General features: G+C 61.5%; 2 protein-coding genes and 1 pseudogene across 3 annotated transcripts; 1 reads left to right on the top strand and 2 right to left on the bottom strand.

Annotated features, from left to right (window-relative positions):
• Positions 1-1,903: 1,903 nt before the first annotated feature.
• On the bottom strand, positions 1,904-2,821 carry GP1BB (glycoprotein Ib platelet subunit beta). The gene is made up of 2 exons (XM_027575366.2): positions 2,812-2,821; positions 1,904-2,529 (listed from the first exon to the last, which is right to left on the bottom strand). Exons 1-2 carry the CDS (start codon positions 2,819-2,821, stop codon positions 1,904-1,906), a joined length of 636 nt encoding a protein of 211 aa, XP_027431167.1.
• Positions 2,822-3,082: 261 nt separating this feature from the next.
• On the bottom strand, positions 3,083-11,904 carry SEPTIN5 (septin 5). 2 transcript variants are annotated; one of them, XM_027577420.1, is made up of 12 exons: positions 11,788-11,904; positions 11,641-11,651; positions 7,042-7,138; positions 6,847-6,933; positions 6,469-6,592; positions 6,248-6,382; positions 5,935-6,052; positions 5,695-5,796; positions 4,815-4,911; positions 4,594-4,729; positions 4,246-4,348; positions 3,083-4,141 (listed from the first exon to the last, which is right to left on the bottom strand). In XM_027577420.1, exons 1-12 carry the CDS (start codon positions 11,828-11,830, stop codon positions 4,085-4,087), a joined length of 1,110 nt encoding a protein of 369 aa, XP_027433221.1. In that variant the 5' UTR covers positions 11,831-11,904; the 3' UTR covers positions 3,083-4,084. The 2 variants fall into 2 exon arrangements, with proteins under 2 accessions (XP_027433221.1, XP_027433220.1); XM_027577419.2 differs by lacking the exons at positions 11,641-11,651; positions 11,788-11,904 and adding an exon at positions 7,796-8,376.
• A 4,620-nt stretch (positions 11,905-16,524) lies between these two features.
• On the top strand, positions 16,525-21,124 carry LOC113912337 (annotated as a pseudogene).
• Positions 21,125-22,533: the final 1,409 nt, after the last annotated feature.

Here is a 22,533-nt window from a genome sequence, read left to right as displayed (position 1 = left end):
CTAGGATGCCCAGGTCATTTTCTCCTGGGCCCTGCATTTGCCCCCGGAAGACCTCAGTAAGGAGGAAGAGAGAGGGGCCCCAGGGGCCTGGTCTTAGGTCTGCTCCCAGTGCAGCTGTGGAGGTAGTTCCAGCTTTAGCAGGAGGGCCCCTCTCTGGCATCTGGTTTCCTCCTCTGGAAAGTAAGGGGGACACTCTCTCCCTGTACCATGTTGGGACTGAGTTGGGAGGTTGCCTGTGTACCTTGCTGTGACAACGACTGTTACCTCTGACCCCTACCAGGGGCTCTGAGTGTGCTGAGCCACCCTGGGGGTGGGGAGGGGGGCAGTTCATTTGTACAAAAGGGGCCACCATCCCTGATGTGCTGATAAGGCCGGATGGACGATTGGACAGTTGGCCACAGCCCACAATGGGCCGGATGCCCCGCACCTGCCCACAAAGGAGGGGCTGCCTCCTGCCTCATGTCTGACCGGCAGCCCCGAGATAGCATCAGCCCAACCGGAGGGTCATCCATCTTGTCCCACAAAGACTGGGACAAAGGCCATGTCAGCGGCAGCCTCCCGACCTGGTCAGTGGGGGCCAGAGCCTTCCTGTGCCAGGCACCTCAGGCCCAGGCCTGAGGCTTCTTGTCAGGGTCCTATTTGGGGTCCATAGAGAGCAGCCTTTATTGTTTACAGGGTCAGCCAGGTGGGGGCCCACCCGAGGGTGGGGGGTATGACTCCCAGAGTGAGGAAAGCATCAGGCCCTCATTTGGGCATCTCAGGCCCCTTGTTAGCAGCTTGTGCCCTGCTGGGTCATCCCGGAGGAGTCCCATGCCCTGGCTCCCAGCCTGGGGTTCAGGGACTAAGGCTGGTCTGGGCAGTCAGAGGCACCTTCCCGTAGGAAGTGGCAGCCAAGGGCAGGACATGATTCCAGATACCACGCAACCGCCTGGTACCCACTCACCCCTGCGGGGACCTGCCTCAGAGGCTGAGTTTCTAATTCAGATGCCCAGGGAGTTCCGTGGGCCCTCAGACCATCCTCGCCACCCCCAGTCCAGCCCTGACCGTCCTGAAAGCTGCTCGCATGGCACGGTCACGGCCACTCACACTTGAACAGTCCTCAGAGCCTTTTCACGGCCCCTCACTGGCCCCCAGAGACTGCTACTGCAAACATCCGTTCTCTCTCTCTTTCTCTTAACCACACTGCCCTGCAGTGCCCTCCGTGTCCCTGCGGTCTTCACTGTTCCATGTCCTCACTGTCCCCACAGTGTCCCTGGTGTCCTCATTGTTCACACTGTCTTCATTGTCCCCACAGTGTCTTTGCTCCCTGAAGTGTCCTGACAGTGTCCTCACGTCCCCACACTGTCCTCACTCCCCGCAGTGCCCTCCCCACCCTCCAGTGTGGTCACTGTCCGAGTTCATCTGTGCTTTCCGCTTGAACTTCTGGGAGAGCGAGGGATCCGGGCGAGTTCACTCGCTGACCCCGTGTCTGGCCGGCAGTTACTCTGGGCGAACAAAGATGTGATGCGTCCCCTGGAACCGCCTCCCCGGGCCCTTCCTGCGGTTCGCGGAGGGCAATTTCCGGGTGGCGGGGCGCAGAGACCAGTCAGATAGGGAGAAGGGTTTATTCTGCGCTGGGGTTCGGCGCGGGGGTGTGTGTGGGGGGGGAACCCCCGCAGGGGCTGTGGGCTGCAGCTCCCCCCCCCCCCCGCCCTGGCTCCGCGGGCCCGGGGCTATAGCGGCGGGCACGCAGCAGTGGGGCGCGCTCGGACCCGGGGGCCTGCAGCCGGGGGTTGGGGGGGCGGTGGTGGCTTGGTCTCGGCAGTCGTGCCCAGGCGGAGGACGAGACCCGGTCCCGGTTAGCGCGAGGGCCCCCAGCGGGAGGGTTCCGTCGGGTCGGCGCGCCCGCGTCGCTCAGCGCGTCTCAGGACTCCTCTCGGGACTCGCTGGCTCCGGCCGGCTCTGCCATCAGCGGGGCGGTCAGCGACAACGGGTGTGCGACGCGGGCGCGGGCGCGCAGGCGGCGCAGGCGGCGCAGGCGGCACAGCAGCAGCGTCAGCAGCAGCGCGTGCAGCAGCCCGAGGCAGAGCAGCAGGAGCTGCGCCGCCAGCGCCCCCCAGCAGAGCGCGCCCGGCGCACAGGCGGCGCGCAGCTCGTCCTCCGCCAGGTAGGGCAGCAGGCGGCCGCGCAGAGCGGGGGGCGCGGCGCACCGCAGGTCGCGGTAGGGCGCGCGCTCCGGCCGGCCGGCCAGCCAGGCGCGCAGCGGCACCAGGTGGCAGTCGCAGCGCCAGGGGTTGGCCCCCAGGTGCGCGGTGCGCAGCACGGGCAGCGCGTCCAGCAGTCCCGGCGGCAGCGCCGTCAGATTGTTGCCCGTCAGCACCAGCTCGGTCGTGTCCGGCGGGAAGGCGGCGGGCAGCGAGGCCCACGTCAGCCCGCGGCGCCCGCAATCCACGCGCGTCCCCGCGCAGTCACACGGCGCCGGGCAGCCCGCGGCGGGGCGGCGGGGCGGTGCGAGCAGCAGGAGCAGCAGGCTCAGCGCCCCGCGCGGCCCTGGAAGGGAAGCGCCGCAGTGAGCCCGGCGGCCTGTGGGGCACCTGAGCGGGTCCCTGTGCACCCGGAACGCTGGGCCCGGCTCCAGCCGCTACCCGCCCCCCACCCCCACCCCCGAGGCCCCGAGCCCCCTATTGCCCGCAAGCCTCTCCATCTCCATCATCTCGCGCGCGCTGGCTAGAAGTTCCCTCGAAGTCCGACCCAAATCTTCCTCCGGCAGCGCCTCCCAACCCGACTCGGCTCAAGGAGCGCAGCCTGGGCCCTGCCTGACCCCAGACTCACCGGAGCCCATGGCGAGAGGATGGTGACCCGGCTTGCTCTGGAGCGCGAAGCCTTGGCTGGAGAGCCAGGCGATAAGGCCGTCCCGCCCCTGCCAGGCCCCAGTGCCCCCGCCAAACCGACCACAGCGCAGCCATCCCCCAGAAATAACCCGGAGGCGGCCGAGGGGACAGGCCCTGCGGTCCCAGATAGAGCCCTATCACCAGGGCCCGCAGGCCGCCACGGCTTCCGCCCCCACAAACTCCCAGGGGCGCACGGATCACTCTGACACCGCTGCGACTTCACCAACATTGTTCTCCTGTCACCAGGACAGGAGGCAGCATTCACAACCGAACAAAACTGGAGAATGGGGTTTGGGGGAAGGTATCATGCTGGGGGTAGGGGGTGGGAGTTGGATAGGCTAGGGAATTCAGGGCAACAGTGCTGCTGGGGAGAAGGAACCTCCAGCCACAGGCAGGGAATGGCAGTCTAGGGATAGGGGGTTGCCAGGCTGCCCACCACCCACTGCTCCTGGAGCCCTCAGGCCAGGCCACAGCCACAGGTGATGAGTATGGGCGATCACAGGCGTCCCAGCCCACCAGCCCCATAAATCCTTGCCTGTGGCCAGCTGCCCTCCTTCGGTCTGGAGGGATCATGAGCGCTTCTGTTGCCCAACCCGCCCACTGAGCTACCCAGGAAGGGGGTGTGGAGGTAAGGAAGGACCTGGCCCACCTCGGCACAAGGTGAGGTCTCAGCATAAGCTGGGTGGCCCAAGGGAGTGGGCACATGAGGACTCCCATGTCCACTCTGCGGCACTGGGGTGGGGAAATAGGTCCGGGATGCTTGGCATCTGCTCCCCTATTCTGCCTTGTTTTACCCACCCGCCTGAGTAGGGCCTGGAGTTGGGAGTTCATGACATTCTAGGCCAGGGGTAAATCTTAAAAGTCATGCCCCAACCTAGCTGCTGCTCTCCCAAGGGCAAAGGGGGCCAGCTGTGGGGGGGCTGCTCTCTAGGCCTCTTGGAAGCAGATACAAATGAGGGGAGGGACCGATGCTGAGAATAAATTAGGGCTGGCTGGGGGCCGTGACCCCGCGTCTCTGGGTCAGGTCAGGAAAAGTTGGGAACAGTCCTGGTCTAGGTCACTCTGGGACTGGGGTTGTGCCCAGGCCTGTTGGAGATCCAGATGATTCCAGGGTTGAGTCCAGGCCAGTTGGGGTCCAGGGATGGGAAGGGCCAGCCTGGAAACTGGCAGTCTATCCATGGCAATGTGGGGCTGGTCACAGTGACCCAGTGGGGTCACTGGTCCTGCATTTGCTGCTTCATCTTCTGCAGCATCTCCTGCATGCGCCTTAGCTGGAGGTGAGGCAAGAAGAGTGGAGGGTGGAGTGAGAAACGTGACAGCAGGGGCCTGACCCCTCCCCCCCCAGCCCCTGCTCCTCCCCTGTGGCCCTACTAACCTCCTCATCCTTCATCCTGATGAGCTTTTCTGTCTCAGCGTCAGGGGTAGGCAGGGGCAGAATGGGGATGGGGCTCTCTATGCGGCTGTCCTGGGTCAGTTTGCTGTGGGCCAGACAAGAGGAACAGAGAGTTTGTCTGACACCCACCACGACTGAGGCCCTCCCCCTCTGAGCTCCCACGCCGCTGGGTTGGCTCTGGGAAGACAAGGTGCATGGTGGGGGGGGGGCTTTTCTGGCGAGTTGGGGCAAAGTGCAGGTCTGGGTGGGCAGCAAGGACCAGTCCTCTGTTAGGGAGCCGCGGCTGGGGCCACGAGGCACATGATCCAGGTCTGGGTCAGGGCTGCGCACCTGGTCATCTGCTGGATGCAGTGTGCCCGATAGTTCTCATAGTGCACGTCGCATGTCACGTCCTTGAGGTCATGCATGTGTGTGCGGATGAGCATGTTGCGCAGCTTCACGAAGTCGCAATGTGCCTGGTTCTCCACTGTGGGGCAGGAGTGGGTGGTGGGTGGATGCAGGCCCAGGGGAGCCTTCCCACCCACTAGGCGATGCCCCATGTCTGAACTCACCCTCCACGATCCCCCAGGGGTACAGTCGCCCCCGGACCCGCTGCCCCTTGGCCTCCACCACTGTGTTGCTGCCGATAACTGCGAACGGCGCACTCTCCTGGGGAGGGCAGGTACAAGGGCTCATGTCCACTTAGCATGAGTACGGGGTTAGTGGCTGAACAGGGGCATGGGCACTCCACACTTGGTTGGCCCCTCCAGCATTATCAACCGCCTCTCCCCAAAGAGATCCTGGGGTTGCCCAACTCTTTTGGCCTCTCTGAAGCCACAGCTACAGCACAGCTTATACCCTAGGGGCCTTTGCTAGGCGGTGCCCACCAGGCACATCCTCCCCTTCTGACACCACCCCCATCAGGAATGGCTCCATCTAGCTACCCTCGCCACCCCTCCCCAGAGCTGAGCCTGTGCCTCCTGTTAGTGATGCTGACTTTGGCTGGGGCCAAGGGCCCCATGCTGCTCCAGGCCCAGTGGCCGCCTATCCCATGTCGGGCTTGGTTATTGCCACTCTAGATCCTGGGGTACCCAAAGCCACAGCCACCCACTGGAGCTCAGAATTCTGAGAGCCAGGCTTGTGGCCATGGGGCCCTGGGCCAGACCCTTCTGCTGGCGACCCCTTGGAAGAAGACTGAGGAGTAGGGTTAGAGTGGAGGCCTGGCCAGCAACTATGCCTTTGGGTCCTGGCGAGTGCTCTGTGACACATGAACAATATGGGGCCAAACTGCACAAGCCAGTGGGGACCTGGGGGACTGTACCCCCCCAGCCCCATGTGAAGGGGCTCTACTGGCCAGACAAAAGACTCCTGTCCCCACTGGATTGGACCTGGATGCTTGGCCCCATGTAAACTGACCTCCAGTTCCCTCCTATGCCACACCAGGCTGCTCACCTTCAGTTCCCGATCTTGCTGCTTAAAGTCCTCGTCCTCATCGGAGTCACACTCGGGGAACTGGTACACGTGGATGCCGAACTTGTCAATCTCCTCCCGGATCTGTGGCAGGGCAAGGGCTGTCAGATTTGAGGCTGGCCAGGTACCCAGGGCTGGCCAGGTTGGCACCCAGGACCCGCACGCCTGGTGGTCTCCGTCCCAGAGCCCTAGCCCACGCCCCGCCTGCCAGAGCAGGCTTACCCGCTCCTTCAGCTTCCGGATCTCGCCGGGGACGAGACAGTCAGCTTTGGCAATGAGGGGCACGATGTTCACCTTCTCGTGCAGGGCCTTCATGAAACCCACATCCACGGGCCGCAGCCTGCAGAGAGCAGCCAGGGGTGGCAAGGGGCAGACTGGGGGTGGCAGGGGCCCAGGGACAGGTGGGGACGGGCTCAGGGAGGGCATGCTTGGGGGCACACGGGCAGGGGATAGGCCGTGGCCGGTACAGCCTTGGGGATCCATGGCAGCGGGTGCCCCCACCCCCCCCGAGCCTGTTCCCGGGCCGTTCACACACCCGTGCCCAAAAGGGGAGATGAAGTACAGGCAGCAGTGCACACGGTTGTCTTGGATGTTCTTGCGGTTGAGCCCGCTCTCATCGCGGAAATACTGCTCGAACTGCTGGTCCACATAGTCCGTGATGGGCTTCCAGCTGCAGGGGGACAGGAGGGTCCGTGAGGCCAGAGGGGAGGCTGGGCCAGCCTAGGCAGAGACCGTCCCCAGCAGGGCTTTGCTCACCACTCCGAGTTGTTGACAGCATCCCCGAAACCTGGCGTGTCTACAATGGTGAGCTTCAGCTTCACCCCCTTCTCCTCAATGTCCACCGTGTGCTTCAGGATCTCTACAGTCTGGCTGATGCGCTCTGTGGGGGTGGGGGCATTGTCTGGAGGGGGGTCTCTCCAACTCTTAGCCCCCACCCCCACTGGGCAGCCAGGACCCTTGCTCTCATTCCTTCTAGTGTCTTGGCCCTGGCCTGATTATGATCTGGGCCGCTCCTCCTGGACCCTGAACAGGAGATCCATGCTGTGGGAAGAGAGGAGCAGGGTCTGGACCTTTTGAGGAGTCACAGAGCAGGGGATGGGGAACCAGGACCAGGGCTGCCTGGGGCCCACTCACCCTCAGCACTGAGCAGCTTCCGGTCCTTGTACAGGTCGGTCAGGAAGAGGCTGTGGACCAGTGTGGACTTCCCCAGGCCCGACTCACCTGCCAGCAGGTATAGTTGGAAGAGTCAGGTTAAGTCTGAGGCCTCTGTGACAGAGCCTGGCTGGCTAATGGCCCAAGCCACCCTACCTGGGAGTCCAGCCCACTCACCGGCCACCATGAGCGTGAAATCGAAGCCCTTCTTCACAGACTTCCGGTGCACCTGATTGGGCAGTGTGGCGAAGCCCACGTACTGCTTGTCGATATCCTGGGGGCCGGGGCGGGGCAAGTCAGGGGCATGCTGGGGTTCCTGGGGCAGTCTGATTCCCTGGTCCCTCCCCGGCTCATACATGCAGGCAGCAGAGGGCGGAGTCCCCTGGGTGGGGAGTTTCAGTGGCACAAATGGGGTGAGGGCCTGTGGGCAAAGGCCTGGCGGTGGAAAGGCAGGTAAGGGGGTGGCAGGCATCCTTGCCCCAGGCTCAGTGAGGGGGCTTTGCAGAGACCTGACAATGTGTCTGTGTGTGTAGAGTTTGGGATGTCCCGCTGCAGCAGGCACAGGCTGCCCTCTCTTGGGTGATGGGAAGAGGGCGCCGGGACCAAGACCCCTCCCCAGGCAGGAGAAGCCCCCTGGGGGCTCTCAATACTCCCCCCTCCCCCCCAGTGTACCAGGGGGTGGCAGGCCCCATCTGGCCGTAATCCAGCAGCGGGGGTGGCTGGCCGCTGCTACAAAGGCGGAGCAGGGGCTATTTATAGACAGCGGCACCGAGCCTCCCCCGCCCGCGGGGCCCCACTGCCCACCCCTGCAGACCCTGGCCCTGCCGGTCCTTGGCACGTCCCAGAGCCCCTCGGGACCGAGCCCCTCGGTACCGGGCCCTGGCGGGCGCACACACACTGACCCACATTCCACTCCCCGCTGCAGACACACCTTGAGCCGCCTCTGGGCCTGGGTCCGCGGCGACAGCAGCTGCTCCACCAGGCGGTCCTGGGGCGCTGCCAGCGAGTCCATCGCCGCGTTCACACCCCTGACCCGGTCAGGCCCACAGCGGCCGGGCTTACGGGAGGAACTTACGCGCGGTACTGCCCCGAAGCCCGGTTCTCGCCCCCGTTTTACGGACGCGGGAACTGAGGCCGGGAGAAGGGACGTCGCCCACCCGGGGTGCCGCCGACCCCGGAGGCCGTGCGTGCCATGCCTCTGCCTCTGCCGACCCGCCCAGAGCCGCCCGCGGCGTCGCAGCCACAGGCAGGCCCCGCTCCCGCACCCGAACCAGAGGCGGGGCCTCTCCGGCGCTGACGGGGGTAGGGGGGGGGTTGGGACGAGACCGCCCCACCCGTGCGGTCGCTGGGAAACAGTCGCCTGGAAATTGGGCCGCGGGCGGAGCCACCGGAAAGCTGCTGCGGACTGCAGGGCCGAGCCTAGGAGCGCGTAGGCGCGGGGGCGGAGTCCCGCTGCCGGACCTGCCGCCTCTGTCCGGGCGTCGCGGCCCCCCGGGGGGCGGGGGGGGAAGCCGGGGCCCACCCAAGGGCCCTGGGGGGCGGGGTTGTCGCCGTCCTCCGTCCCGTCCCCCCCCAGGTGCGGCGCGGCTTCCGCCCGCCAGAGGGCGCCGGGGGACCGCTCCTGGCGCACCCACGCGGGTACCGGCCCCGCTCAGAATTCTCTCCTCTCAGAATTGGCCCGGAAACCTCCCGGCGGTGTCACGGCGTCCCAACTGCCCACGGCCACACCCCTCCCTGCAATGCTCCCTCCCCCTCGCGTGCGTGCGTGTGTGTGTGTGTGTGTGTGTGTGTGTGTGTGTGCGTGCGCGCGCGCGCGCGCGCGCATGCGGGGGATCAGGGGTGTTTTTGGCTGGCGTGGCCTCCCCAGACGCGCGGGAACTGGGAGGCAGCAGAGCCCACCTCCCCAGCCTGGACCCGCTCCCCCTTCCCGCGGGTTTGCAGAAGCTTAAAGCGGGGGAGGGGGGTTAGTTATAGCACTAGAGGCCTACCCACCCTACCTCTGGAAACTTGGAAGCTGCAGCCAGCACTGGCCACAACTGCCCCCAGACCACTCCTGCGAGCAAAGGTGGGGGGGTATGTGGAGTGAACTTACCCCCTCCCCAGTATGGGGCTCCCTCTGAGCTTCCTTGCCTTCTCTGACCCACAGGACTGGGCCTAGGGGGACTGGAGAGCTCCATCCAGTGTAGTTCTCACCTTCTGTGACCACCCCAGGGACCACAGGCATCTCCTGGGCCACCAAACCCTTCCTCGTCCTTTCCTGCAGGACCCCACCAGAATCTGAACCAGCCAGTACCAGCTGGGTAGAGGGAGGCTTGAAAAGGAGCTGCAACATGAAGAGACATACTCCTTGGACTGTGCATCAGTGGGGAGAAGCCACCCCCCAGCCCTTCCCCACCCTGGTCCTCCCTTCTTGGCTCCCCTGGTTGAGGGGCCTCTGTCTATCTGTCCAGGCTCATGATGCTGCCGTGGGGCCGGGAGGCCACTGGCACCTGGGGAGGAGGGGTGGGCCCACAACTGGGAACAGGAGAGTCTTTCATCCAGAAGAGAGCGGGGGAAGCCACGGGGCACCTCCCTCAGCTCTCCCTGATGGGCCCTCAGTCCTTGACCTGAGAAAGCCTCCATACTGGCCTCAGCCCTCTGCCATGCTAACCTGGACCAAGTTCCACCCAACCTCTACCTGGAGGCCCACTGTAGACACAGCCCCTCAGCCTAGCCCCCACCCAGACAGGCTGGCATCTCAGGCTCAAGGCATCTCCAAGGTAGGCACCCCTGGGTCTGGGCCTCAGGCTGAGAAGGAGCCTCAGCACTGCACAGCCCGGTGGCTAATGGAACTTGTCGCTTCCAGATTGCCTCAATTTCCCCATTGGTAAGGCACAGCCTCTGGGGAGGCCCAAGTCAGGAGGGCAAGAGTCTCACTCCCAGCTCCCAACCCGCCAGCCCCATCACCCGAACTCACCCAGACAGGGCCTGTGGATTCCCTGGGGGAGCTCCAAGGGAGGGACCCTGCCACCCTCTCTCTCTGGCCCATGAAATACAACAAATATTCCTCAGGGCTTCCTGAGCCATAGACACAGCTGCGCCCACCTCCTCCTGGTGCCTGAGACTCTCGAGGCATTTCCATTCTTAGAATCACCAGAGTCAGCTCTGGAAGCAGCCGCCAGAGCCAATAGAGCCCCATCGCTGCCTGAGACGGGTGGGGGTCAGAGGATGGGGGCCAGGGCCACCAGAGCTCCCCCCGGTCCTCTTTCACAGCGACTAAAGCTCAGTAACACCAACAATGCTAACAGTGAAGCTGCCACATGCTTCCAGCTTCCCCCAGATCCTCGGGGAGCCTGCCCCAAACACCTGGCTCCCTGGCTTTGTTCCCAGGGCTCCCCCCTCTCCAGCTGCATGGTGCCCTCTCTCTCTCTGGTCCTAGGGGCAGAGGATGGGTGAGGCTGCCTCCTAACCGACCACAAAGGATGGGCAGACACAGGCCTGAAGGAATTCCTACCTCTGCAGGAGGGGGTCCCTGTGTGGTACTGGGCAGCTGCTGCCGGGCCCAGTGACTCCAAGTGCCTGCAGGCCCAGGAGAAGCTGTGGGGGCTGGTCTCCCGGGCCTTCTCTCTCTCTCTCTCTCTCCCTCAAACAATAGCCTGGCAGCATGTGTCCCTGCATCTCAGGCATTGTCTGACCTGCCTTGATAGGAAGGCAGCTCCTGGCTCAGGCTCCCTGAAGCAGCCCTTGCCAGCAGGGGGAGGTTGAGGGGCCCCTCCCTAAGAGCCTCACCTGTCCCAGGGTTGGGTGTGTCCCTGCCAGAAGACTGGCACCTAGGAGCCAGTGACTCCAGGCCCCCACCCCACCTGCTGGGTCGCTCCTGGGGCTGCCACCGCACCCTGGGCCAGGACTTCAGGGTTCCACCCAGCATCTACCCACTGTGTAAATTCCTATCCCTGAAAAGGGCTGCCAAGGCTACCTTGGTGCCAGAGTTGGGTCCAGAAAATCCCCCAAACGTGACTGAGCTCAAGCCAGAGAGGCCCCCAGCAGGGCTGCCCCAGAGCCCCCTGTCCACCTGGTTACCCACCCCTACTCCACTCTCAGGGTCTCCCAGCTCTGTTTAACCCCAGCCTCAGCTGGGTTCCACAGTGGGTGCCCAGGTCAGCCTCCTGTCCCGTCCTGCTTTCCCGGAGGGTAGGGACCAGGCCAGCCCCTTTGGAAAGCCACAAGCCTCTTTGTACCCATTAGGCTGGAAGACCCGCACTGGGCACCGGCATGACTCAGACCCAGACCAGGCCCTGGAGGCTCCCAGTCTGGGGAAGAGGCCTGGCCACAGATCAGCCCACTCAAATTGGTGTGTGTGGAAGAAGAGGCAGAAGATGCACAAGAGTGGGGTGGGGCTGCTCAGGTTCTAGGCGCTGTCTGGTGGACACAGACCCCTCCCCAGCCTGTGGCCTGCCAGTGTCTGTGCCCCCACTCAGGACCCCCAGCAACGAGGCCCAAGGCCAGGTCAGGGAGGATATGCTGGAGCTGGATCAGTGGGAGAGGGACACCCGGCCCATCCCCCCAGCCTGGGAGGGGCGCCTGTGCTGTAAGGGTCAAGGGCCAGGCCCCCAGCGCCCTGGCGCCCATAGCTCCCCTTCGCAGCCCCAGGCGCGGCGGCACTGCCCCAGCTGACAATCGGTTATCGCGACAGGGAGGGATGACGGCCGGCGGGGGCGGGGTCGCGCCTGGGCGCCGGCAGCGTTGGTGCCACAATGGGTGACAGCAGGCCCGGGGGGAGCGGCGGCGCGCACGTACCTGCTTGTCCTCTGCAGGGTCGGGGTCGGGTCAGGGTCCGCGTCCGGGCCGGCGGGCGGGGGAGAGAGGAAAGACACGGTGAGAGGCAGGCGGGCGGGCGGCGGGGACAAAGGCGCGCGCGGGCGCGCGGGCAGGCGCCGGGCTCACCTGGGGTCGCCAGCTTGCTCTTGTACCGCAGGCCTGTGCTCATGGTGGCCGCCGGCGGGGAGGGGGGGGTGGGGGGGCCGGGCGGCGGCGGGCGCGCGGGCGGGGCGAGGCGACGAGCGGCGGAGGCCGAGGCCAGGCTGCGGGGTGACCGGCCCCTCCGCGCCGCCGCCGCCGCCCGCCCGCCCCGCCCCGCGCGCCCGCCAGCCAATCGGCGCCCGCCGCGCCCACGCGCGACCCGGCGCGGCCGGCGGGGGCGGGGACCCAGGCGCCCCCCAACGGCCCCGCGCCCTCCGCCTCCGGGCGACGCCCTCGCCTCCAGCCGCCCGCCAGCGCCCTGGGGAACCCGGCGACGCCCGCGCTGCCCCCGCCCACCGCGTGGCGGCTGCCCGTCTCCCGCCCCACCTCGCGTCTCCGTGCACGGGCCCCGACGCCGCCTGCCTAGCTCTCGAGGGACCCCGGTCCATGCCTCGGCCTCTGACCTTCCCTCCCTGTGGCCCTTCCATAATACTTGCCCTCGCCCACCCCCACCCCGGGGCCTGGCGGCCTCCTTCCAGCCCCTCCTCACCTCTCCCTGGACGTGGGAGGTGCTGGCCCCGGGGAGTCCTGCTTCTGGCCACAGCAGGAAAGGTGATGGTCACCGCACGGAAGGTCGGATGCCTGGCGCAGGGCCAGCGCCAAAGCTGTCCTCCACAGCCTATTCAGGGCTGTGCACACCTGCTCTGGAAGAAGATACACCTGGGCAAGCCGCAAAGGCCAAGCCCTTGGACAATTGTCCCTCCTCTCTCTTCCTGGCTTATTTTCTGGGATCATTACTGAAGAGTAACTCAGCTGACATCTGGGACAGGACATGGCCTGACCTCAAGCGTGCCTGCCCTCCCACTCCCCTCTGCAGCCCGTCACCCTCTGCTCTGCAGATGCACAGCCAGACCTGCTACCATCCCGAGAAGGGGGCAGGGAGATCCCAGCCTTCTGTGCTAGAGGGCAGTCAGTGGCACTGAAGGCAGAATCAGGGCCAGCACCCCATTTACAGAGGAGGAAGCTGAGGCCCCAGACCTTCAATGACTTGGCAGGATTCACAAGCATGAGTGCCTCCTGTCTTCTGGTACTATCACACTCCCAAGTACCTTTGGCTTCCCTGGAATGCAGTTCCCAGGTGGCACATCTAGAGTCTTGAGTCCCACAGAAAGGGACAGGCCAGTAGGTCACCAGCTCCCTAGGCGAGGCCCCCCTTAAAAAGAGATGGCTGCTGTACCTTCCACACGCAAGAAATCCTCCTCTCTCCCAGCCCCTTGCGTGCCCCTTGGTCCCTCTGCTGGTCCGTGGGGTCCTCCGTCTCTGAATCACCAGCACCTAGCACAGTGGTGTTTGCTCAGTAAATGAAAAGCCATCATTGCTCTGCCAAATTCGGTGGCAAAAGCCCATTTCCCCTCTACTGGGAACTCCACCTGCTCCAGAAGTGTGACCAGTGTGGAGACACTCCACCGATCCAACCCCTCATCCAAAGCCTCGAGGCCAGATGTGTTTGGAATTCAGAATTTGTCACATATCTCGTACATTACGTGATACCTCATTGGAACCTGCGGCTGCACCTCATAATCAAATACATTAAGGTGTTTGTAGTGAAACGTGGCTATTCACACAAACTGGAATAAATAAAGGCCATAATACAGGGCTGCACATCAGCTCAAGGCTGGCGTTGTTACAGAGTTTTGAACACCTTTAAGTTTCAGAGCTTTGGGGGAATTTGGAGTTGTGGATAAAGGAATGGGGCAGGGAGGGGGCACTCGAAGTGATAGACAGGACTCCTGAGGCTTCATCAGTTCTGACAGGCTCGGTGGGAACCCCATCTCAGGGGCCGGGTGCTTTGCAAAAATGATTCAATTGGTGAAAACTGACACAGACATTTAGCATGAACTGACCTGTACAAGCCTGTGCTTGTGGGGACAAAGGAGGAGGCAGGAACCTGTCCTCGATAAGGCAGATATGTTCCTGCAAAGGGCCCCCTCGGGGCTCCAGACAGCCCTGGGTCAGGCCTTGAGGGGAGTGGGCTGCAGGTCAAGGGCATAGCTCAGGCTGAGGGTGGGAAGTGCACATGTACAGGAATCATAGGCTTTAAAACAATTCTGGAGACAGGAGACAACAAGAACAAGGTGTACCGCACAAACACGTCTTAAGGTAAGTGCACTCCAAAAGATTATGTACAGAAATGCTATGGGATTAGGGACCAGCGTTTTAAGTCTGGAGTGGAGGCACGGAGCAGTGTGGAGCTGATGGAAAGAAGACCAGAGCCACTCCCTGGAAGAAGGTGTCAAGGGCAGGCCTGGGTCAATGCCTTCTGTGAAATCCTAAGGGTCACCAGAGGCTGCTGGCCTCGAAGGGGGAAGGGGACTTCACTCCTTGCTCTGGGGCTGTGGTCACTCAGGACCGAGTCCAGGGGATAGACCCAAATAGTCCCACCACAGACACACCAGACCTGTCCCCTGTCTGGTTGAGAGACCCTCGGGGTGGCAGTAACCATTGACCGGCAGGCCAAATATCTGCCTGGGACATTTCAGAAATCAGGACTGGGAGGTGCTGGTGGGTTGTGCCTCCAGTTCCCCTAGATGGGACAGCATAAGACCTCCTTCCCTTGGGAGGGAGCCAGCGTGGCAGGGCCTTGCCTGGACACACTGCATTAACCTAGGTAAGGGGCTGTGGCCTCCCCGAGTGAGTCTGCTTCCCCAACAGGCGGAAAAAATGCTGGCTGTGGTTCAAAGAGAAGTAAATAAGACACTCCTGGGTGGAAAAAAAATGCTACTTTTTAATTCACAAGGAAAAGAAGTTAATGAGTGAAAAAATAAGTTACACCCAGAAAAATCTGTTCAACCAACTTGGGCTACAAATAGCTCGATGCTTTCCAGAAAAAAAAAAATTCTTTTAGTTAAGAAATTCTCAAGATGCTGCATTCAGCCCATGCTGTGTTTCCCTCCCGCTTTCCACAAACTCGTGGACATCAGTGTGGTCACACAGGAGGGGAGATGGCCTCACAGTAAACCACGATGCTGGTGACGGAAGGACAAGTGGGTGGCAAGTGAGGCAGGTGCCAGGGTTCAGAGGTTTGCTTCAGGTGACACACTCCTAAGTCACTCCCAGGAATTTGTCGCTGAGTATGGGAGCAGTGTGCAGAGCAGGCCAAGATCACGTTAAGTAAGAACCGAGGAAAGGACCTACTGCTCTGGCCAACGGATGGTGCTCCGCTCAGGGTTCTGCTCTCTCCACCTTGATGCTGCCCCTTCTCCCACCTGCTCTACCAGCTTCCACATCCAGCCCTGCCCACTCCCTTCCCTCGTGCCACACTGTCCTGGACACTTGTGTGCAGCGTCCTCCAACTTCTGGCTTGGGGGACTGTACCCCAGTGTCCCATGTCCCCTTCCTGAGGTGCCCACTCCTCAGTATGCAATGCTGGGGCTGTGCACCGGGCTTTGGGCCAGGGTCAAGTGGTTCCTCCACTCCTGCTGATGGTCTGAGCTCCCTGGTCTCAGACGGTGGTTTGCTGGTCTGCTGGAAGGTGAGTTCATTCTCTCTACCCCCACTCTGCCCACCCTCCCCCTACCTACATGGCCGTCTCTGGGGCAGCCCCGATGCCTGCTGGGGATGGGTGTCTCGGCCCGCGCACAGACCAGAAGCAGAGGTTCACAATGTGGTGAGACCACACAGCTGGACGCAGGACCTCCTGGCCCAGGCCTCACTCCAGCAAAGAGGTGTGAGCTGCCCCCGGCCCTGCCCCCTGACCAGGCCCCAGCCAGGCAGTCCTGTCTGACCCTGAACTCCATCAGCTCAGTGACCAGACGCCCTCCTGTCCCCTGCCTCTGTCCGCTGGCTGGCATTGCTTCCACACCCGGTCCTAGTGGCGGTGTTGCTCTGGCTCAGGCAGCCCCGGGAGAAGACCGGAAACTACCCCTTGCCCCTGCGACTCCCCGTCAGAAGGGCCACCCTGCTCTCATGCGTGTATCCTGCGGCTTGGTGCCCCCGTGCGTCTGCTGCTTGGACAGCTCATCCCCACCTGCCTGAGTGGGGTGCATGGGTCCCGGGAGCTCTGGGGGCGGCTGTCTCACAGGGAAATGTGTATGCAGTGAGGAGCTGTTGGAGAAGGCCTTTCTTGATCTCCTTGTTAGAAAAATGTAAGAGGGTCACGACACACGCCTGTCTTCCTCACCGATCAGTCAGAGCAGAATCCACAGCAGCTGCCCCTGCCGTAAAAGCGGCCTGTGTGTTGCAGGGGACAGAGCAGGGTTCCAAGTGGGGCAGAGCCACGGTCCACACCGAGTCCCCCATTCACTGGGCAGCTGTCGGAGGGCTACAAAGGGCGCCTGTACTCCGAGGCAGTGAGCCCGCATGGGGACCTGGGGACCCGGAGCAGCGGGCAATGAGCTCTCTCCCTGGCAGGGGTCAGTGGGGGGCGGCATGGACCTCCAGCCACATCCGATGAGACCCAGTCCCCTGAAGTATTCTGGGAGAGGATGCAGAGAGCAGCTCAGGGCAGGAGCAGGAACGACAGGGACCCAGAGTGCAGTGTGACTCAGTACAGAAGAGATGCCTGACCATCGTCGTCCCCAGGGGCCCTCCAGAGGTATACAAGCGGGGATCAACAGGAGACAAAACCTCCTCCGAAGCGTCTTAGCACCTCTGAGGCTCGGTCCTTGCTACAGCCCCGCAATCTCGGGAGAAGCCTAAGGTAGAGACACGAAATGTGCCAACATGGAGACCCTCCCAGAGGCATCCCTTGTGAAACGCAGAGTGTGCGGCTGGATCACGGCTATGTGGAGCAATCTGCAAAGTAGGGAAGCTTCCTGCCCTCTCCCTGTGACCTGCCTCTCCTGCCAGAGAAGGCCGAGGGTTGGGATTCCGAAGGCTGGCTCCAGCTCCCCACTGCACCCCAGCTCCTGGGTCTTCCATGTGAGCATCAGGCCCAGACAGATCAGGAAATCCCCCCAGAATAAACAGGATGCAGGGAGGACTTTGGCCCCTGCCATCCAGCCAAGCAAGCCATGTCCCTCACTGGCTGGGCCCTCAGAGTGGGCGTCAGTCACCTGGTTTCCAAGGTCTCTGGTGACTGGCCACAGCTAGGCAAAGGCAAGGACTCGGGTTTTCCTCCCCATCCACTGTGCTGGCTGCGGGCTGCGGAGGATCCCTCTGCCTACGCTGGGCACACAGCTAAGGTGGGAGCCAGGGTTGGGGGTTGGTAGAGGGTTAAAGGAGCTGTCATCCCTGAGGCCTGGGTGGGCATCTGCTCCTTCCTCCAGGGGGAGGACAAGGGCTCTCCCTGCCTCCTCTCTGCTCCCAGGTGGCCAATCCCCACTGGGTGTTCTTTGCACACCGACAGCAGACTAGAGAGAGCCTTGTACTGCCCTCAAGGGGGGCTCCCAGTTGGTGGGAGACAGACCAGCCGCCATACACCAGGAGACCTCCATACTCCTTCCACTGGACGAGGCCAAATGTTTAAGGTCTGTGGCCAGCTAGAGCCAGCCTTGATAATGTGTGCAGGAAGGTCTGTGTGCCCCAGCAGTTTGCTCTGTGCTGAAGTTGGTAACTGCCTCTTCCCCAGTCCAAAGATTCTTCCTTTTTTTTTTTTTAAGATTTTATTTATTTATTTGACAGAAAGAGATAGTGAGAGAGAGAGAGAGAGAGCACACGAGCAGTAGGGAGGGGCAGGAGCAGGCTCGAAGAAGCCCGACACGGGGCTCAATCCCAGGACTCTGGGATCATGACCTGAGCCGAAGGCAGATGCTTAACTGACTGAGCCACCCAGGAGCCCCTCCAAATGTTCTTTAAAGTGAAGCCTGGGGAGTTCCTCTGAGGCGGACGGGAACCACCATCAGGATCTTCTTGAGATGGAAGAGCAGTGGGAGATGGAGCCCCCGAGCCTGGGCAACTTTTGCAGGAAAGAAGAGCCACTCGACATCACCAGTGGCTCTGAATGGCACTCAGGAAGCATGGGGTTTGGCCACCAAGCATCAGTGCTTCTGGCTAGGGTTCAGACCAAAGAAGCATCACCAGGGTGCCATTTGGGTGCTGGATCTGGGAAGTGGGACCCCTAGGAAAAAGGAATCACTCAGACTCACTCCCCTCCTTCAAGCTCTTGCCAAAGGCTCATTTCTACAGTCACGACACTTCCCAACCACTCACAGTTACCGGCGTGTCCTAGAGTGAGTCCTGCCTCATGCTCTCGCCTGGTGAGAAGCCACACGTGGCCTCCTTGGCAGGACACACAGGTAATGTGTTAACCTGGTCCTCCCTCTGGAATTTCCCAGGCAGCTGTGGGCCTCAGGCGGAGGGTGCCTCTTGCCTCCACAGCAGCCATCAGCCCTGCCCAGCTGTATGGCACAGGTAGGACAAAGTGGTGGCTTTCAGCCTCCTACCCCAGGGTTTCACACTGCGGGGGTCAACATGCCACAGGCCCCCAGAGGATGCTGCCCACAGGCCAGGGGGGAGGGCATGGGCCACAAGCGTTGGGCACAAAGGCCAGAGGAGCCACCTGGAGCAGGGCAGAGGGGTCCTGGGCGGATGCTGGCCAAATCAGGGCCCAGAAGAGCAGGGAACCCTATAGTCTGTAGAGCTGAGGATGACGACATGCATCTGTTGGGTGTTGCTGGGCTGGTCTCCCCACTTGCATGCTGCTGGGAGCAGGACCAGCATGCCGGGTGTGGGCCTTGTGGCCAAGACAGCATCAAAAGTTCTGCCAGAACCCCAGCAGACCCAGGGTGGGGGTCCATGACTCCCAGAACAGACACTGCTCTAACTAGGGGTCCAGCCGGAGCACCTCTGAGGACTCAGAGGCCCTGCCCCAGGCCAAGGGACCAGCCGTCCTGCTGTCTGGAGCAGGCCTGCCTCAACCTCCCCATCCATACCCAGGGGGTCTGTTTGGGCTGCATCTGGTATTCCGGATAATTCTGAGGATCAAAAACAGAGACTGTTCAGACGCCGGGGGCCTGGCCCAGCTGGGACTCACACCACTGCAGCTGCCCCCGGGCATCCTGGCCTTCCCGGAGGGGACGTGCAGCCCGGACTGCCCGTCGAGGTGCATGGCTCCAAGGGGGCGTTTACAAGGATGTGAAGGATGTCTGGGAAGACTCTGAAAACAACTGACAGAGTGAGAGACATGTTCCTTTGGGGGGATGAATGGCTACCACCTCCAGCTGATTCTAATAAAGAGATCACAGGGATGGGGTGGAAGTTCATTCTCGAGTCACTGAGCAGGACCCCTGAGGCTGGTGGCTTGCCCGGGTGCAGGTAATGAAGGGAGATTTCTATGTCATCGAATATGCTGCATGTGATGCCACTTACAATGGGCTTGTCACCCTGGAAGGGCCCCGGCCAGTGAATCCCAATCCCCTGGCAACCAAAGGCAGCTTCTTCAAGGTTACCATGGCTGTGCCTGAGAATCTGAGAGAGGCCCGCTCCAATGAAAATGGCCATAAAGAGTTCAAGAAAGCGTTGGGAGCAAACTGCATCTTTCTCAACATCACAAATAGGCAGCTCTTCATTGTCAGCCACAGAAGCTCCTGGGAAGCGTGTACCCCTGCCTGGTGATGTGCATTTCTGAAGCCTGCGCACCAAACTGCTACTGTCCCGCAGTGAAGAGGCCAAGAAGCACTTAGAGACAGGTAAGCAACGGGGGCGGCCTGCCAGGAGGGGTTCACAGTGCCAGAGGGCCGGGTGGGACTGGCAGTTGGGACTCACGGTGCCACCATCCAGCAGGACCCGAAAAGTACCTGGGGTGACTGCTGTTGAGTTGGGTGAAGAGACCTGCACTTTCCGCATCTATGGGGAGGGCGGTGAGGTGTGCCCACAGGCTTGAGCCACCTGGCGTTTTCTTTCTTTTCTCTTCTCTTTCTTTCTTTCTTTCTTTCTTTCTTTCTTTCTTTCTTTCTTTTTCTTTCTTTCTTTCTTTCTTTCTTTCTTTCTTTCTTTCTTTCTTTCTTTCTTTCTTTCTTTCTTTCTTTCTTTCTTTCTTTCTTTCTTTCTTTCTTTCTTTCTTTCTTTCTTTCTTTCTTTCTTTCTTTCTTTCTTTCTTTCTTTCTTTCTTTCTTTCTTTCTTTCTTGTTTTTTTCTTTCTTTCTTTTCTTTCTTTCTTTTTTTAAAGATTTTATGTATTTATTTGACAGAGAGAGACAGCAAGAGAGGGAACACAAGCAGAGGGGTGGGAGAGGGAGAAGCAGGCTTCCTGCCGAGCAGGGAGCCCGATGCGGGGCTCGATCCCAGGACCCTGGGATCATGGCCTGAGCCAAAGGCAGACACCCTACGACTGAGCCACCCAGGTGCCCCCACCTGGCGTTTTCTGAGGACTCTGACCGTGCAAGTGCCCAGGAACCTTGCTGGCAAAGTGATTGGAAAGAACAGGAAAGTTCTTTGTGGACAAATCTGCTGTGGTGAGCCTTCCTATAGTGGGTGATGATGACAAGAAGAACCCCGGGGAGGAGGGGATGGTTCCTTTCATATTCACGGGCACCCCAGAGAATATCAGCCACCCGCTTAGAGAGGCTGCAGATTTGAGGACCAGCTTTGGCAGACTGGGCGGGGCTTTGGCCCTCCTGGGCGTGGGCGGGGCTTCTCTGCCTCTCTCCACACTAGCGGAAGCTATGCGGGCAGCTACCAACTTGGTGGGGGCGGTCAGGGCAGGGCGGCCTGTCCTGCCTATGGCCCCAGCTCAGACCCATCCACAGCTTCTGAGACCAAATCAGAGAAGAGGGAGGAGCCCAGATCCCAACCTGGGGGGAAGAAAGCCGGAGGCAGCCGACTGGGAGCGGGGGTAGGGGACCCCCACCAGCCCTCCCGGCCCACCACAAGATACAATGCCTCACCTATCAGCTCAGAGCTGAAAGATCCAGACAGTAATCCCTACAGCTTACTGGACACATCTGAGCTAGAGCCCCCGGTTGATTCAGAGCCTGGGGAACGCCTCCCCCGCGGCAAGTGCCAGGTGCCGCCCTGATGAGGACAGGACTGTCATGGATGGAGGCCTGGAATCTGATGGGCCCAGCATGACAGAGAATGGCCTGGAAGAGGAGTCGAGAGCCCAGTGTCAGAAACCAGAGCCGCTGCAGCTGGAACTGTGGGAACTGGACGGATGGTTCCATCGGCGGAGACCGTCAGCCGCTGACTGTGGCTGACTGTATCTCCCAAGCAGAGTCTCAGAGCTGCCAGAAGGCCCCCCTCCTTGGAACGCACCAAACCCTCAGAGAACTGTCTTTCAGGACAGAAGGGCGACTCTGTCAGCAAGCTTCCTAAGGGCCCCTCAGAGAATGGGGAGCTCTCCGCCTCCCTGGGGTTGGGTAGTTTGGTGAATGGGGTTTCATAAAACCTCTAGCCCATGTCCTTCCCTTCATCTTGCTTGCTGCCCAACATCATGGCCCTCACAGGCCAGACTGAGCTGCGCTTATCTAGGGGGGAGGGGGGTGGCACAGCAGCCTGGGTCCCCCCTCAACCTGGGGAGGTAGTGGAGGGGTGTGTAACGGGGTCATACCCCCTCCCTCTTGCCCGCCCTACCCCCAGGGTGAGGGGAGCCTCTCTCCTTCCCATCAGACTGGATGTGATTTTATCCTCTAATGCCCTGATCTCTCTGAACAACCCCATCCTCCGCCTGCTGGTGCGGGGTGCTCTTGACCCACCCAGGTTTGACAGTTCAGGGGGGCTCCCTTGCTATCCCTCATCCCATCCTGTACCCCCCATTTCTGGGGCCTCATCACTGTGGAAGATGGGGATAGTAAGGGTATAAGTGGGTAAGAGGCCCGGGGAAGGTTTTGGAGTAGAACCAGGGGTGTGTATGGGGGGGTGACAAGGTCCCCCAGGGGAGGGGGGCCAGCTTTGTCTGGCAGATGAGAAGGTGTATTTACTTTTCACTGTACAATATTTTAAAAGATAATTAAAACATCCAAATGGCAACAAAACAAAACAAAAAAACCCAGAGACTGTCAACAGCAAAAAGACAACCTAATTTCAAAATGGGCAAAGAACCGAATTGATGTTTCTCCCAAGAGGAACCAGCCGGAGACGGGGGCTGGGGATTCCTGAGACCCACCTCATCCCAGGCTTGCCACCCTGGCCCGCACACCCAGCCTTCTAGTGGGCCTTCCTTCCTGTGTCCAGCCTGGGCCTCGGGCCATCTTCAAAGACCTTTTTGAGGACCATCACAACCTACCCATCCTGGCTTCTATCCATACAGCCTAATGTCAGGCCACACACCTCCTGCCATGATGAGCCCAGGCACTGCCCCCGGCCTTCCTCTTCTCCCCTTGCTTGGCAAGAGCCCTTCCATGCCTCCTCCCTTGAGATTCATCTTGGCACCCCCAGTCTTGACTGGGAGCCCCTTCCATGCTCCCTCCTGGCATCCTGGCACTCCCAGGAGTTGGCACACAGCAAATGCTCTCAGCGAGGTCTGAGTGGGAGAGTCAAGGAAAGGGGCGTTCACAGACAGAGAGGCCTGGGCTCCGGGCTTTGTCGGACACCAGGATGTGACAAGGGACCCTGTTTGGGGGATGGAAGCAGGCAGGGCCTCCTGGAACCCCAGGGAGGAGACGACTGTGACAAGGAGTGGGGGGACGCCAAAAATGGAGAGGGGCCAACGGTAGTGGTCTTGGTGCCAGAGTGGTGACAGACGGCATTCTAGGTTTTTCCATATATTGCCTATGGCTCAAGGCGATTCCAGAGGGGAGATGGGGGTAGAGAATGGGACAGTGGTACCAGCTCACCCACAGGACTCTAGCTGCC

Source organism: Zalophus californianus, chromosome 14 (assembly GCF_009762305.2).
Source record: "Zalophus californianus isolate mZalCal1 chromosome 14, mZalCal1.pri.v2, whole genome shotgun sequence".
NCBI lineage: Eukaryota > Metazoa > Chordata > Mammalia > Carnivora > Otariidae > Zalophus > Zalophus californianus.
The sequence above is the reverse complement of the archived record's forward strand: the minus strand, read 5'-3'. Positions and strand labels throughout refer to the sequence as shown.

Excerpts from the sequence above, each read along its gene's own strand:
- SEPTIN5 (XM_027577419.2), bottom strand. The coding sequence starts at position 7,876 with ATGGACTCGCTGGCAGCGCCCCAGGACCGCCTGGTGGAGCAGCTGCTG. Across the intron at positions 6,053-6,247 it reads ATCTCCCCTTTTGGGCACGG|GCTGCGGCCCGTGGATGTGG; the intron begins GTGTGTGAACGG and ends TGCTCTCTGCAG. Across the intron at positions 4,142-4,245 it reads TCAGGATGAAGGATGAGGAG|CTAAGGCGCATGCAGGAGAT; the intron begins GTTAGTAGGGCC and ends CCTCACCTCCAG.